The sequence below is a fragment of the Astyanax mexicanus genome, chromosome 24 (genome assembly GCF_023375975.1).
Source record: "Astyanax mexicanus isolate ESR-SI-001 chromosome 24, AstMex3_surface, whole genome shotgun sequence".
Classification (NCBI taxonomy): domain Eukaryota; kingdom Metazoa; phylum Chordata; class Actinopteri; order Characiformes; family Acestrorhamphidae; genus Astyanax; species Astyanax mexicanus.
In genome coordinates this window covers 653,287-667,516 of record NC_064431.1, presented here as the reverse complement: position 1 = coordinate 667,516, position 14,230 = coordinate 653,287, and the positions used below count along the sequence as shown (strand labels likewise).

The following is a 14,230-nucleotide window of genomic DNA, read 5'->3' as shown; positions in this document are numbered from 1 at the left end:
CTGCATCTTTTTCCTCACCTTATTTTGACTATTTTAATTTTTCTGTAAATAATGGCTCTAAATGAAAATATTTTTGTTTGTTTTATTATTAGTATAAAACAACAATGCTCATTTTACTCAAACATAAACCTATAAAAAATAAAATCGGAAAGAATTATCATTTTAAGGTGGTATTAATATTTTTCTGCAGCTGTATTCGAATCAATGACAGTTACGCTAAGCTAACATTTGCGTCAGGCACGTATCCGGGCACATCTACCCGCTTCTGAAAGCCTCTGGGGTCCTGACAGAAGCAGCCTCGCTCCTCACGTTAGCACACTTCGCTAAGCAGCTAACGCTAAACCTACAGAACTACAGCAGCATGTCTGGAAGAGAAGGTAAGAGACTGAGGGGTTTTAAACGCTGTATTTGGGGGTAAAGAGAGGAAAAAATCGTTAATTATATTATTTTTATTAATATTAATCGTTTAAATGTCTATAAAAGCCGCTGCGGAGCTGCGATATTAGGCCAGGCTAAGCTAAACTAGGCTAATCTGGGCGGGCTGGAGATTAAACCCGTATTACAGAAGCGTAGAGAGGATTAATAATAATTATAACTGTTTAAATGTAATGTTTTTGTAGCTTAGAAATGAATAAAATCAGTTAAAAAGCAAAAAAAGGGGAAGTTAACAGTAACTTAGCGTGCCTGAGTGTAACTGTAAAACAGATATTTTACTTTAGCTAAGCTACAGTAACTAGTAACGTTAAATACAATTACAGACATTTACATGGGTTTAAAATGTTTTTTTAAATGTTTATTTAATATTTACGTTTAGTGTAATAAACCCTGTCTGAATTTGGACTGTGATAAGGATATTTAGCTAGCTTATTTAGCTGCTGTTTTATGCTGCAGTAATGCTGAGTAATAATATTGATTTATATATTTTATGTAATTTTGTTCTGTGGTAGTATTGTAGTTATGTCACAGTGTAACCTATGTATTGCATTGGATATCTAAGGTAACATTAGAAAAATAAATGGTGAAATGGTGCTGCAAAAAAAAAAAGTGTGAATTAGGGCTGCAGGATATTGGAAAAAAAATCTGTTATGCTGTGCAGTAAGTAAGTCATGGCACAAAGATGTCAACGATATTAATAAAGTTATTTGTGCACAAATAAATAAAATAAAAGGTATTGGGTAGTTCTGGTATAGTGTCATCTTTCTATTAAAACCTCTTAACAGGACAGAATTTATGTCAATTGTCTGCCTGACAATAAACCATTAAATCTTGAAGATTTATTTTCAAGCATTACATAAGAAGATGTCATGTTTGATACTAAACATTATTGTAACTGTAATAATATTTCTTTTTAGAAATCCTAAGTAAATCTGCAGCTTTTAAAAATATAATAATTAACAACCATAAAATTGGCAATTTCCCTAACTTCATTTTAAAATCAGTATTTTCCTGAATACAAATCAAACAGTTCATGTCCTCCAAACCTTATTTTTTGTTATATTTGTCTAGTTTTAACGTCTATTTTTTAACAGTAAACAGTATTTTAGCCAGTCCTACTTCAAAAACTGACCAATGCTTCAATAACTGTGATTCCATACACACTGCAGTAGGCTAAGAAATAGTTATATCATTCCTAAACTGCTTAATTTAAATTTTAGGGTCTTCAAAATGGTATGATAACTTTTTCATGCTATTCTGTTATCATAATGTCAGTGGCATTTTATAGTCTATTGCCGTGTCCTGCTATTGGCAATAATGACTCCCTAATGTTATACCATCAAATTTTAATATTATTCACTTTTCTAAATGGTTTAGACTGAAGTTATTTGGTGCAGTTCAGAGATTCAGTTGCTCTTTCAGTGTGATGCTGATCTGATTTGTGTATCTTTACCTGCAGGCGGGAAGAAGAAGCCCCTGAAGGCGGCTAAGAAGCAGTCGAAGGACGTAGATGATGTGAGTTAAATATGAGCTTCAGAAGATCCAGAGAAAAGTTTTCTAGTTTCACTTCTGTTCAGTGTTTCCAGTGTTGTAGCAGGAAAACAAATCAGGTTAGAATTAGGGCTGCAGGATATTAATTATTAAAACAAAAGATTTTTTCTGCAATATTCTATGCAGTATTTAAAAATATATATATTTATATTTATATAGATTTAGATTCTAATTGTCCTGTAATGATGAGTGCTCCAACTGAAATGATTTTAATTCATTTTTAAGAGATTGATAAGATGATATCTCTCTTGGTGACAGTAATTAAATGACAGTAAATATATACTCATGTTGGATTTTAAATAAATATGTTGTATGAGAATAACTATTGCCTGTTGTATCATTTGAGTATCAGTATCGTATCTGTAATGAAAATTTTAATGTTATCCAGCTTTAGTCATGATTACTATTTTAATTTGAATGGTATATTGTCTCCAATTTAAATTAATGTATTTAAAACGATGTGTAAAACAATTTTTAAGATGTTTTATTTATGCCATTGATGTAATGAGAATATATTAACATAATAATGCTAATGATGTGCTTTTAAACAGGAATGAATGTACTACTTTTAATATCCTAAATAAAATAAACACAAATGAAACCAAATACCGGTAATTAAAATCAAAAAGTATTGGCTCAGTTATATCACTTATATCACTCAATTTTAGAAGTTTTTTTCTCTCTCCTGTAAAGTTGCTGTTTTTCATTGGACAGCGATGAAATTCACTTACTTATGTTCTCTCTCTCTCTCTCCTCCTCCCTCCCCCCGCCCTCCCTCAATCTCTCGCTCTGCAGGACGATATGGCCTTCAAACAGAAGCAGAAGGAAGAGCAGAAAGCGATGGATGCGATGAAGGCCAAAGCAGCAGGAAAAGGACCTTTAAGTATGTATTTGATGTATTTTTATTGTATATATATTTTTTTTCTTTATAATAATAGTGCTGTATAGACAGAAGTGGTGCGCTAGGTGTCAGTGTTGAGCTGGTGTAGATACAGCTCTGCTGTTTGTTGAGTCATTTGGCATTACTCAGAGAACTCAGAACATTTTGTAGCATCATTTATTTGACTTATTTTATTAATGCAAAATATTGTTTATTGTTTTGTTAAAATGATAGAAATTATTGTGAATTAATTTCTTTTGAGCATGCCAGTCCTGTGGGGGCGATAGTATCTCATAAAAAGAGTCAGCAACACATAGAGGTCTTCCAAGTTACACACTACTCTCTAAACTGTGCACAGTGGAATTTACAGTATTACAGAGTAGATTTGTAATATAACACATTTAAACATTACATTGGTTCGTGCGTGGAAATCTAAAATCTAGCACTATATCTCTGTATTCAGTGTAGTTTTATGAGTACAATCTCAAATACTTTCGTATTTCTTTTATAGCAAACTACACATGAATCATGAAACTCTGTCAGACAGCACTAGATTCTCGTTCAATTAAAAATATATTCTGCTCTGTTCAGATTTAAAATCTATAATTTCCTGACGTTTCTCAGGGGGTTCTGGGGTAATTTTCTCTTTTATGTGGGTTTTTTTATCCTCTGTGATTTTATTCTCGTCCATAACGATCATCTAGGTGTTTTTCTCAGACGTCCTCTGAGAAAATTACAGGCTGAATTATCTACTGTTTTTCTCTGAACTCCGTGCTCCTCCGGTAATTTTAGTCCCGTCCGGACGCACATCTCTGAGTTTCGTCTCCTCGCCTTTAATAAAATAGATATTTGTCCACTGCCGAGCACCGTAATTACTGTACACTTTGGCCGCGCCACGGATTCCACGGAGATCCACGTTAAAAACTCAACAGTGAGTGGAAATGGAGGAGCTACTGAACAACGCGATGTCATGTGACTGAAAAAAAAGCCTAAAAACTCACTGGCCCTCCTGTTTTTTAATTGCCATTAGTCCAGATGCAGGAATTTTATCACTGGGTAGAAGAGTGAAATATTTTACACAGATGCCCCCCTGAGAAACTAATCCCGTTTGGATAGGACTATAGGCATAGTAAACTACTTACAGAGTAGTTTTATATAGTAATTTGGGATAAATGTCTGTCTTTACATCTATTTAGATGGAAACATGGAGTTTTATTCAAGTTTAAAAGTGATAGCACCTTCATTTCTTTATTTAACACGTCCTCGTTCTGTTCACAGCTGGTGGTGGGATCAAAAAGTCCGGGAAGAAGTGAGTTGGAGGATTATCTTCAGACCAGACCGTCGTTCTGTCCTCATCTGGGTCCACAGACACACGTGTACATGAGCTAGCATTTTTAATTCCTTTACCCTTCCTTTGTAAACTGAAATAGCCTGAAATAATAAAGTTTTTGTAGCTTAACTACTGTGTTTACATTTTGTAGACAAAATGTGCGAGATGGTAAACCACAGTTCACCGCAGATACAAACTACAGTACAGTTAAAATACATACAATTACACTTAAAACTAAAAGATAAAAACTGAAAGATCACTTCGTCCACGCTATTCCTGTCTTTACAAACTGGCTCTTTTTATTTATATATATATATTTTTCACGTCGTCCCAGCACCACTCCCAGTGTTTCTTTTCCTCTTTATTTTCCACGTTTTCCTGAGCCTGAAACAAAAAAGGGGGGTTATTTTTCTTTATTTTGTAGTTTAAGCGACTCTGAAGTGTAAATTTGGAGTCGTGTGTTGTTGTTTGTAACAGAGAGGATGTATAAAATAAAGAATTACGCTGCTTACTTTGACCCGAGCTCTTGCGTTCTTTCAGTTCCACCTCCACGGGGTAGTGATCGCTCACTTTAAGTGCCTGTACAGAAAAATTCACAGCATGAAGAAAACAGGATGGTTGTGCAGCTAAAATGGCTCGATATGGTGTTAAGTGGTTGCTAGGCACTTGCTATGGCATCTGTGGTGGTTGCTAAGGTGTTGCTAAGCAGTTGCTAGGTGGTTCCTAAGGTGTTGCTAGGTGGAAATGAAGTAAAAATAGAGAAAGCTCAGATCCTGGTCCAAATAAAAAAAATTTAAAAATTCATTTTCTGATTAATTACAGTGCACCAGAATCATTATTTTTGCCACTATAGAGGGCACTTAAGGGCTTGAAGAAACTAGAGCAGGGTCGGTTGCCCCCTCTGCCCCCCCTTGAGTCTGCCAGTCCACATTACAATACATTAGGTTTATGAATATTATTATATCATTAAAATCATATTCACCTCCTCCTCAGTCAGGCTGTACTCCTTCTGGAAGTTGAATGCTTTGGCAGTGTTCGGCACGACTCCGTCCAGCATATTCTTTCCATAAACTACAATCCTGCATGTAATAAAAGATACACAGATGTCAGTATAGCTTTTTTAAATACTCTATACTCCACAGGTTACTACTAATCTTGGGCTAAAGACCTTTTTAGTTTGTTTATTACGTAGCGATGGAATCTAATGCATTCAGTCAGTTCATCATCAATTTTGGAACAATGTAAAACACTATTTATGGTATTTAAAGGGGTCATGCTGCTTGACATCAGCAGCCGGAGTCAGAGAGAGCACAATTGGCAATGTTCTCTCTGGGTGGGTACTGTACATGGTGCCTAGTGTGATTCTGGATGGCACAGGCTTCTGTTGGCTGATGTATCAAAGCTGGGGATCCAGTACTTTCTTTAGTGATGCCGATGCTGATACTGAAGATATATGAGGAAACACTGTTTGCTTCAGTTCGTTCCACAGACTGTTGCTTAGTAATGAGATATATGTTACTCTGGGGAAAAAATGAGAGCTTATAAAAATCATGAGTTTCTTTGATTTTTTCAAATTAAAAATTTGAAAACCTCTGGAATATAATCAAGAGGAAGATGGATGATCACAAACCATCAAACCACCAAACGGAACTGCTTTATTTTTTGCACCAGGAGTAAAGCAGCATAAAGTTATCCAAAAGCAGTGTGTAAGACTGGTGGAGGAGAACATGATGCCAAGATGCATAAAAAAAATTGATTAAAAACCATCAGGGTTATTCCACCAAATACTGATTATTTCTAAACTCTGAAATCTTTATGAATATGAACTTGTTTTCTTTGCATTATTTGAGGTCTGAAAGCTCTGCATCTTTTGTTTTGTTATTTCAGTCTTTTCTCATTTTCTGTAAATAAATGCTCTAAATGAGAATATTTTTATTTGGAATTTGGGAGAAATGTTGTCTGTAGTTTATAGAATAAAACAACAATGTTCATTTTACTCAAACATAAACCTATAAATAGCAAAATCAGAGAAACTGATTCAGAAACTGAAGTGCTCTCTTCATTTTGAGTGGCACAATGTTTACTATAAGTTTATGATTGACAGACCTGTCGTAGGTGTTGTCGTTCTTCAGGCGTGTTGTGGTGTCCTCGTCTTCATCAATCAGCCAGTGGTAGTTTTTATCAGAGAAGATGCGAAGGCTCTTCATTTTCTTTTTGGACATGTAACTTCTGTCTGCGTTGAAGTCTCCCAAGATCATAATGTTCTGTGAGGATCAATGACATTTTATCTTAAAGAACATGAAGTATAATGTCAGCTTTACTAGGAATTAATCCTTAATAATGAACTCTTTTGACTTACATCAGTCGTCCATTTCTTCCTCACAGCTTTGACCACGTCATACAGCTCATCCAGCTCCTTCTCTGAGTCTTCAGGCTTGGTGTGGACTGGGATCATTACCCAATCTTTTACCACTGTGAATACAAAGCAACATAAATGATATAAATTAACAAAAGTTTGGGAGAAGGACCACGCCCGAACTCTACTGCACCCCGTATCAATCAACCGCCCTATAAATACCTGCCCTGACTAACTACCTCTTGTGACGAAAGTTCGCAACCCACCTCCACCCCAACAACCCCCTTCTTCTACTCTATCACTTCCTTTTAAAAAGGGGGGATATAACTGCACGCTTCTTCAGCACGCAGTTCAGAACTCCAGCCCAAAACTCCCCGAGTTCCCTCCCCTTTTCTTCCTCCTTTCTCTACTTTAATCAGGCGATGTCCACACTTAGCAAACAGTGAGTTCAGGCCTTGGAGATGTTTTATAGGCTGTGGTTTTATAACAGACGTCCCACTTCTCCAGGAACTCACAGAATGTTCCTGTACACTGCAGTGTTAATTTTGTTGACGAATAATTTTTGTCATAGTTTTCGTTAACAAAGCTTTTTTTCAAGACGAAAACGAGACGATAACTAAATGAAAACAGTATTAAAAAATAAAAACGAGACGAAATTAACTGACATGTTTGTCAACGAATAAAAACGACACGAAAATGTTTGGCAGGGACGAAATCCAATCAGAACTGATTTAGTTCTGTAAAAGGTAGGGACCAGTTAGGAAGAGATCCAATCACTACTACTTTAGCGAAGGTGAAGTAGCGCGGCGCGCTCAAACCTGCGACCTCCCGCTCATAGTTGCAGCGCTTTAGACTGCTGGACCACTCAGCGCCTCATAGAGACATATTCTTCAAGTGTTTGGAGTGATTAGTCTGGAGACTTTTATGGTCAATCAATAAATGACATTGAAATGCTGAAAGTTAGCTCACCTGTGTTAGTAGAGGCAAATCGCATGATGTAGGGTTCTCTTTCAAAAGCGTCCACATCTCCAGCCTGGTTGTCTTCATACTGGTACATTGCTGTGACATTCACCACGTCTTCCCTACCGATAACAACACAAGCGTACAGGAGCTTTATTAAACTAACTACAAACAAAAGATGAGTGCTTTGTAAATGCTAAAGTTCTTAAATCGTTTACCTATAAAGGAAGAGAAACTGCTCCTTATAGACGGTTCTTCCCAGACGTTTACTGATCTTCATGCTGAAGGGTCGCTCTGAGCTGAACCTGTCAAAAATTAAGCAAATCCATTATTCGTTGAGTTACTTTTATAAAAATATCAACCCATTTAAACATGTCCAGTAATTCTATGTACACTCTGTCATCTTGGGATAACTTGGGATTCACTAAAATGAAATTGTCCATCCTGTGCAGCTCGTCATAACAGGGTGGATCAAGGCATGAATGACAGGAAATAAAAAGTATATAAAAAAAAGAAACATATGATTTTTGTTTATTCTGCAGTTTTATCAGGGCCACTAGTAAAATTCAATTCAAACAAAGACTCCATTTCCCAGCATGCTGACTCACCAGAGTTCCCTGACTCTCCTAATCACGTGACACTATGCTGTTCATGCTCGCCGAGCTTCTAATTGCTCACACCTGTACTACCTTGTGTATATACCCCCCTGTTTCCATTGTTATCTTGCCGGGTATTGAATTTAGCATTTCTAGCTCTTCTACTAAGCATTTCAGTTTATTGTTTTTTCTGTGTTACTGGCTACTTTTTGTATTTTTTCACTACTGCCCTTTTGCCTGTGCACTCTGGTATGTAAGTTAAGAACATTAGGGCTGTTGCAATGTCATGTCATGAAATGCGATAAACCGTAAATCTGGAGCAGATGTGCGTTTTCCTTGTTAATATAACAAATTACAGGGTGTAAGCAAATTATAAGCCTGTTAAAAATAATTCTGTACTAGATCGTTACTAGCATTGATCGCCAGACATGTAGCCTAACTAGCTAACATAAAAACATTACCCATATGATTTGCTGCTAGCCTTCCTGCTGCTAAATTACACCATTTGTACAACTAGATCTAGTTTATTCAGTGTAAATCATCACTAACCACTGTCTTGTTATACTTTTCTTTCTCTTTCTCTCTCTTCTGTCTTTCTGATTGATAACTCCCTTGCTTCATGACCGCTGAAGGATCATGTTTTGCTGCAGGAATGACGAACCAAGTTTCATAAATATGAATATACGAAATAATTTAAAATCTTATGTGTTTTTCTGATAATGAAGCCATATGAATATGCTTATCTTTTTTAAAAAAGCATCTCCGTTCCACCGGCTTCACCTACTCATTCAGATCCTTCAGAAACGCCTCAGGCGTTTTCCCGCTTTCATCCACCACCTCCAGAATGAGAACGATATCATAGCGTGAGACTATCTGAGAAAAGAAGAGAGGATAACTCCAGTTAACAGTTTTTTAAAAAGTGTTTTTAAAAGTGTTTTAGAAACTCAGAGATTAAATATGAATAATCTGTGTGAATAACTTTACCTTAAAAACGATTGACTGAACTTTTGGGTCTTGAAATTTCTTCTTTCCGAATTTCTGAATGTTAAAAGAGGCGATCTTCATGATGACTGAAAGACAAAACAAAAAAAATCTATATAAAAACTGTAACACTATAAAACTGCAACTGCTTCATAACCTAAAGATAGATGAGTATAATATAATATTATAATACCAATTTGAATTATGTTTCACTATAGATTTTAGGTAAAAAATGTTTAAATAAGACTACCCTTATAAAAGGTTTATGAATGGTTTATAAATTAGATAAGTTCATATTCATAAAGTTTTTAGAGTTCAGAAATAATCAATATTTGGTGGAATAACCCTGGTTGGTTTTTAATCACAGTTTTAATTTCATGCATCTTGGCATCATGTTCTCCTCCACCAGTCTTACACACTGCTTTTGGATAACTTTATGCTGCTTTACTCCTGGTGTAAAAATTCAAGCAGTTCAGTTTAGTGGTTTGATGGTTTGTGATCATCCATCTTCCTCTTGATTATATTCCAGAGGTTTATGTTTTGTTTGAAATGTTAGATGTTAATCAGCGCTAATCGGAGTAGTGTTTTCAGCTGCAGGTAAATTCTCCTAACGGCTGAAACATGTCGGGCCTGGAGGCAGAAAAACAGGTCTATTAAGAGCTCAAGCGTGAAGATCGCTCTGACTGAGATAACAGAGACCTGTCTGCAAGTTTCCAAAATAAAAGGTTCTCCTTTGTGTGTCTCACTTCTTTCTAAAAGCTGTTTTAAAAGAACTGAACCTGTTTACTGACCAACCCTCTGGCACTGAGAGTGTTTTTATACCTGTGTAAACTGATCCTCCGCAGGGCTCGGGTTTCGTCAGGAGAACATGATGTGATTAAATGTGATACAGATAGAAACACAATAAAGTGGTTCCTCGTATTTGTACAATTATGAACATTTGTTTGTATATTTTCTATTTTCTATATCTCTGCTGGATTTATGATAGTGTTGAGCAGATTGTTGAAATGCACATTTGTTAAGTTGTTATTTTTCTATACCAATATTTTAAAATGTATTACAGATATGAAATCAGTAAATACGAGCATTTTTTATTTCTTCTAAAAAGTCTATTCTTTTAAGTATTTTAGCATTTATAAACATGTACTGTCTTGCTTATCTTTTTACAGTATTCCTTTAGATACGTTGTATAATAACTTCTTGGTGTAGCATAAATTCTTGGTACCACTTTAAAATAAGACTACCTTTATAAAGGGTTTATAAATGGTTTACAGTTGGTTTATAAATGGTTACTAATTAGGTTGTAAATGCCTTACAAACATTAATAATCAGTTATAACATACATAGAAAGGGCAACAGTGACCTGTTGTTTGCCAAATAGTGAACCCACAGCCATCTATACTGTTTCCCTTTCTACGTATGTGTTATAACTGATTATTAATGATTTTTAAGGTATTTACAACCTAATTAGTAACAATTAATAAACTAATTGTAATTAACCATTTATAAACCCTTTATAAAGGTAGTCTTATTTTAAAAATGGTTCCAAATTATTTGTTAATCCGTTTGAATGATTAAACTAAAGTTCTCACTAGTTTTGTCATCATAACACAACTTTAATACAAATAACAAAGGTATAGTTTAACAGTGTAGCAGTAACAGGACAGTAAAACAATGTGGCTGTCAAAAAAACAATTTAATTTTCACTGATTTGTAGTTTACAAAATTTGAGTAGGTTACCTTAAATTGTGTAAAATTGTCATGGTGAATGAACCAATAAAAATGTTCCAAAATTACTTTAGATAAAATATTTTTACACTTATTTCTACTGAAAGCTATTGAAGGGTTTTTTATTCTTCTGTAAAGTTGCCAATTTGGAGATATATGTTTTTCATTGGACAGCAACTATAAGTACTCTAATAGTAAGATTACTAACTGAAGTAAAAAGCCTGGAGCTGAAGTAGATCATAAAGTGTTTTTATTGGTCAGGAAGGGAAATGTAGTTTCCTTCCGGTAACAACAGGAAGAGCTTTATTCGTTTATTATTCCCCTACTTCCATGCTAATTTAATGCTTTAGTTTAATGGTTTTTAGTTAGCTTTAGCATGAAATTAGTCTGGGAATGTTCCTAGAGTAATCAACATGCCTTTAAACATAGTTAAAAGCATTAAAGTCTACTTTGATTAAATGAGTACTCAGAGTAATTCAGCTTAAAGAGAACACTTCTCACCTTCATACACACACACACACACACACACACAGTATTGTGATTTAATCCAGGTGTTAAAAAGCAGGTTGTGATTAATGGTGTACATTACCCACAACCCTCTTCACTAATTACTCTACTGTGTAGAGGATGGTGTGAGTGTAACAGGGTCAGTCTGAGGGGGGATGTGTCGGGACAGGCCCGTGAGGAGAGACTCCACAGGGCAGGAAAACGAGCTGCAGAGCCCGAGGCATCAAATCTAAAACTACTGTCTTTAAGCCCCTAAAGAATGTAGAATATTTTAAACCACAGCAAAATCACATATAGGGCTGCCACCTTTCAGAAATGAAAATAAGGGACGCCCACCAAAAAAATAGATCATTATAATATAAGATATAAATTATAATATGTGTTTTCTTTGCATTATTTGAGGTCTGAAAGCTCTGCATCTTTTTTGTTATTTCAGTCATTTCTCATTTTCTGTAAATAAATGCTCTAAATGAGAATATTTTTATTTGGAATTTGGGAGAAATGTTGTCTGTAGTTTATAGAATAAAACAACAATGTTCATTTTACTCAAACATAAACCTATAAATAGCAAAATCAGATAAACTGATTCAGAAACTGAAGTGATCTCTCTTATATTTTGTCCAGACCTATATATATATATATATATAGATTTGGGGAAAAAGAATAGACTGTAATTTTAGGTCTAGAATCAACAGGTAGCTTTTATTGCCACAGCTGATCATCAACAATCAGAAAGAGAAATAACTAGTCTGTTTTAAATGGGAGCTGCAATCAGTGATGTCAGTAATGAGTTACTTAGTAAAAGTAAAGAAATGTAAAGTAACTTAGATACTTTTAAAATCAAGTAATCCATAAAGCAAATAAGTTACTTATTAAAGGGGTAATTAGTAATTAGATTACTTTTTAAAGTAACTGTGCCATCCCTGGCTGTAATGATATGTAATCCTTAATCCTTACTGTCCAAAAAAAATAAATCCAGACTAAAAGTGTGCTTTAAATATAAATATAAATATGTATATATCTACAAACACACATACAGTAAATACATTGATCGATTTAAACTAACACAATAAAAAAAATAAATACTCCATCAATAAACAAGAATATAGCTGTAAAAAAACAAGCATCACTTACTTCTGCAGACAAACAACAGGAAGCACTCCAGAGACGGGGACGGGACTGTTGTGACACAGAGTAGCTCAACAACACTTATAGAGGCAGTCTGTCTCCTGATTGGCTGATTCACAAATGTCAATCATACCCAGCCTCAACTTGGCCCAGCCCCAAGCCTGAGCACCAAACACACAGGCCGACCAGCCACAACAAACAGCCCCGGCCCTCCCACCACCACGTTTTAGGGGCCAGAGGAATGTAGACCAAGGCCACGCCTGTAACCGGCCTCCCAGCACACCCCCCTCTCCGCTTTAAAATCCTTTAAATTAGTGTTTCAGATCTGAGGAAGGATACCGGAAGCCTGAAGCTCGAGGGACGGAGCCAAAATATGCAGTAATTAAAAACATTACACACAGTTACACACAGTTAAACCCAGCAGAGTCATCTAATCCACACTGAGATCCTGAGATAAACAGATAAACTATGAATCAGTTTCTCTGATTTCACTTTATCTTATATTTTTTGTGTTTATTTATCTTTTTTATTTTGTTCTATTCCCTTTTTATTGTGTTTTTATTTTGATATCTTATTTTATCTATATTTATCTATTTAATAACAGCTCTTAGGTGTAAACCGGATCGTGAAATCACAATTTCGTTCCAGCTCATGTACCACATGTGATGCGAATGACAATAAAATCTCCTTGAATCCTTAAATCCTTGATTTTGCTATTTATAAAACATTAAGACGTTCCACCCCAGAGACTGGACGGTTTTGATCAGCTGGAGACCTGTGTGTTTGGGAGTGTATTAGTCACCATTTGTTTTTATACCTGAGCCATTATTACTTCACTGATCCTCATAATACTCCTATTTTAAACTCCGTATTTCAAAATAATGAGTCACACTCTGGTGTGAATGCTGAGAAAGAGCTTCAGCGCAGAAGAAGCCTCTTCAGATACTCAGATACAGCTCTGGAAATAAAATAAAAAGTAAGAGAGCACTTAAAAATGCTGAGTTTCTTCGATTTTACCAAATTAAAAACCTCTGGAATATAATCAAGAGGAAGATGGATGATCACAAACCATCAAACCACCAAACTGAACTGCTTGAATTTTTACACCAGGAGTAAAGCAGCATAAAGTTATCCAAAAGCAGTGTGTAAGACTGGTGGAGGAGAACATGATGCCAAGATGCATAAAAAAAAAACTGTGATTAAAAACCAACCAGGATTATTCCACCAAGTATTGATTATTTCTGAACTCTTAAAACTTTATGAATATGAACTTGTTCTTTTTGCATTATTTGTCTTTTTTTGTTATTTCAGCCATTTCTCATTTTCTGTAAATAAATGCTCTAAATGAGAATATTTTTATTTGGAATTTGGGAGAAATGTTGTCTGTAGTTTATAGAATAAAACAACAATGTTCATTTTACTCAAACATAAACCTATAAATAGCAAAATCAGAGAAACTGATTCAGAAACTGAAGTGCTTTCTTTTTACAGAAATAAACTGAAAAATGACTGAAATGCCAGTAAAATTAGAGTAGATATGATAACTTAAAACATAAAAGTAAAAATAATTATAATAATTATAAATAAAGAGACAATTGAAAATGTCTAAATATCAGATATTTAGACTAGATTTAGGAAGTATTTTCTGATGTACTTTCACGTATGTATTTATTTGCAGTGCCTGTACTAAAAAAAACAACAACCAATAAACAGTGTAAACCCATCAGTGTTATCTATTATATTTGAATAAATGAACCACCTCCTCAGTTTGTGTTCAA

General features: G+C 35.0%; 2 protein-coding genes across 2 annotated transcripts; one reads left to right on the top strand and one right to left on the bottom strand.

Annotated features, from left to right (window-relative positions):
• The first annotated feature begins 234 nt into the window (after positions 1-234).
• On the top strand, positions 235-4,713 carry tma7 (translation machinery associated 7 homolog). The gene is made up of 4 exons (XM_015606386.3): positions 235-377; positions 1,895-1,950; positions 2,782-2,869; positions 4,145-4,713. Exons 1-4 carry the CDS (start codon positions 362-364, stop codon positions 4,177-4,179), a joined length of 195 nt encoding a protein of 64 aa, XP_015461872.2. The 5' UTR covers positions 235-361; the 3' UTR covers positions 4,180-4,713.
• LOC103029902 (deoxyribonuclease gamma) lies at positions 4,058-12,564 on the bottom strand. The gene is made up of 10 exons (XM_022682184.2): positions 12,459-12,564; positions 9,093-9,178; positions 8,893-8,981; positions 7,731-7,817; positions 7,522-7,634; positions 6,556-6,668; positions 6,303-6,460; positions 5,179-5,275; positions 4,709-4,775; positions 4,058-4,580 (listed from the first exon to the last, which is right to left on the bottom strand). Exons 2-10 carry the CDS (start codon positions 9,171-9,173, stop codon positions 4,558-4,560), a joined length of 828 nt encoding a protein of 275 aa, XP_022537905.2. The 5' UTR covers positions 9,174-9,178; positions 12,459-12,564; the 3' UTR covers positions 4,058-4,557.
• Positions 12,565-14,230: the final 1,666 nt, after the last annotated feature.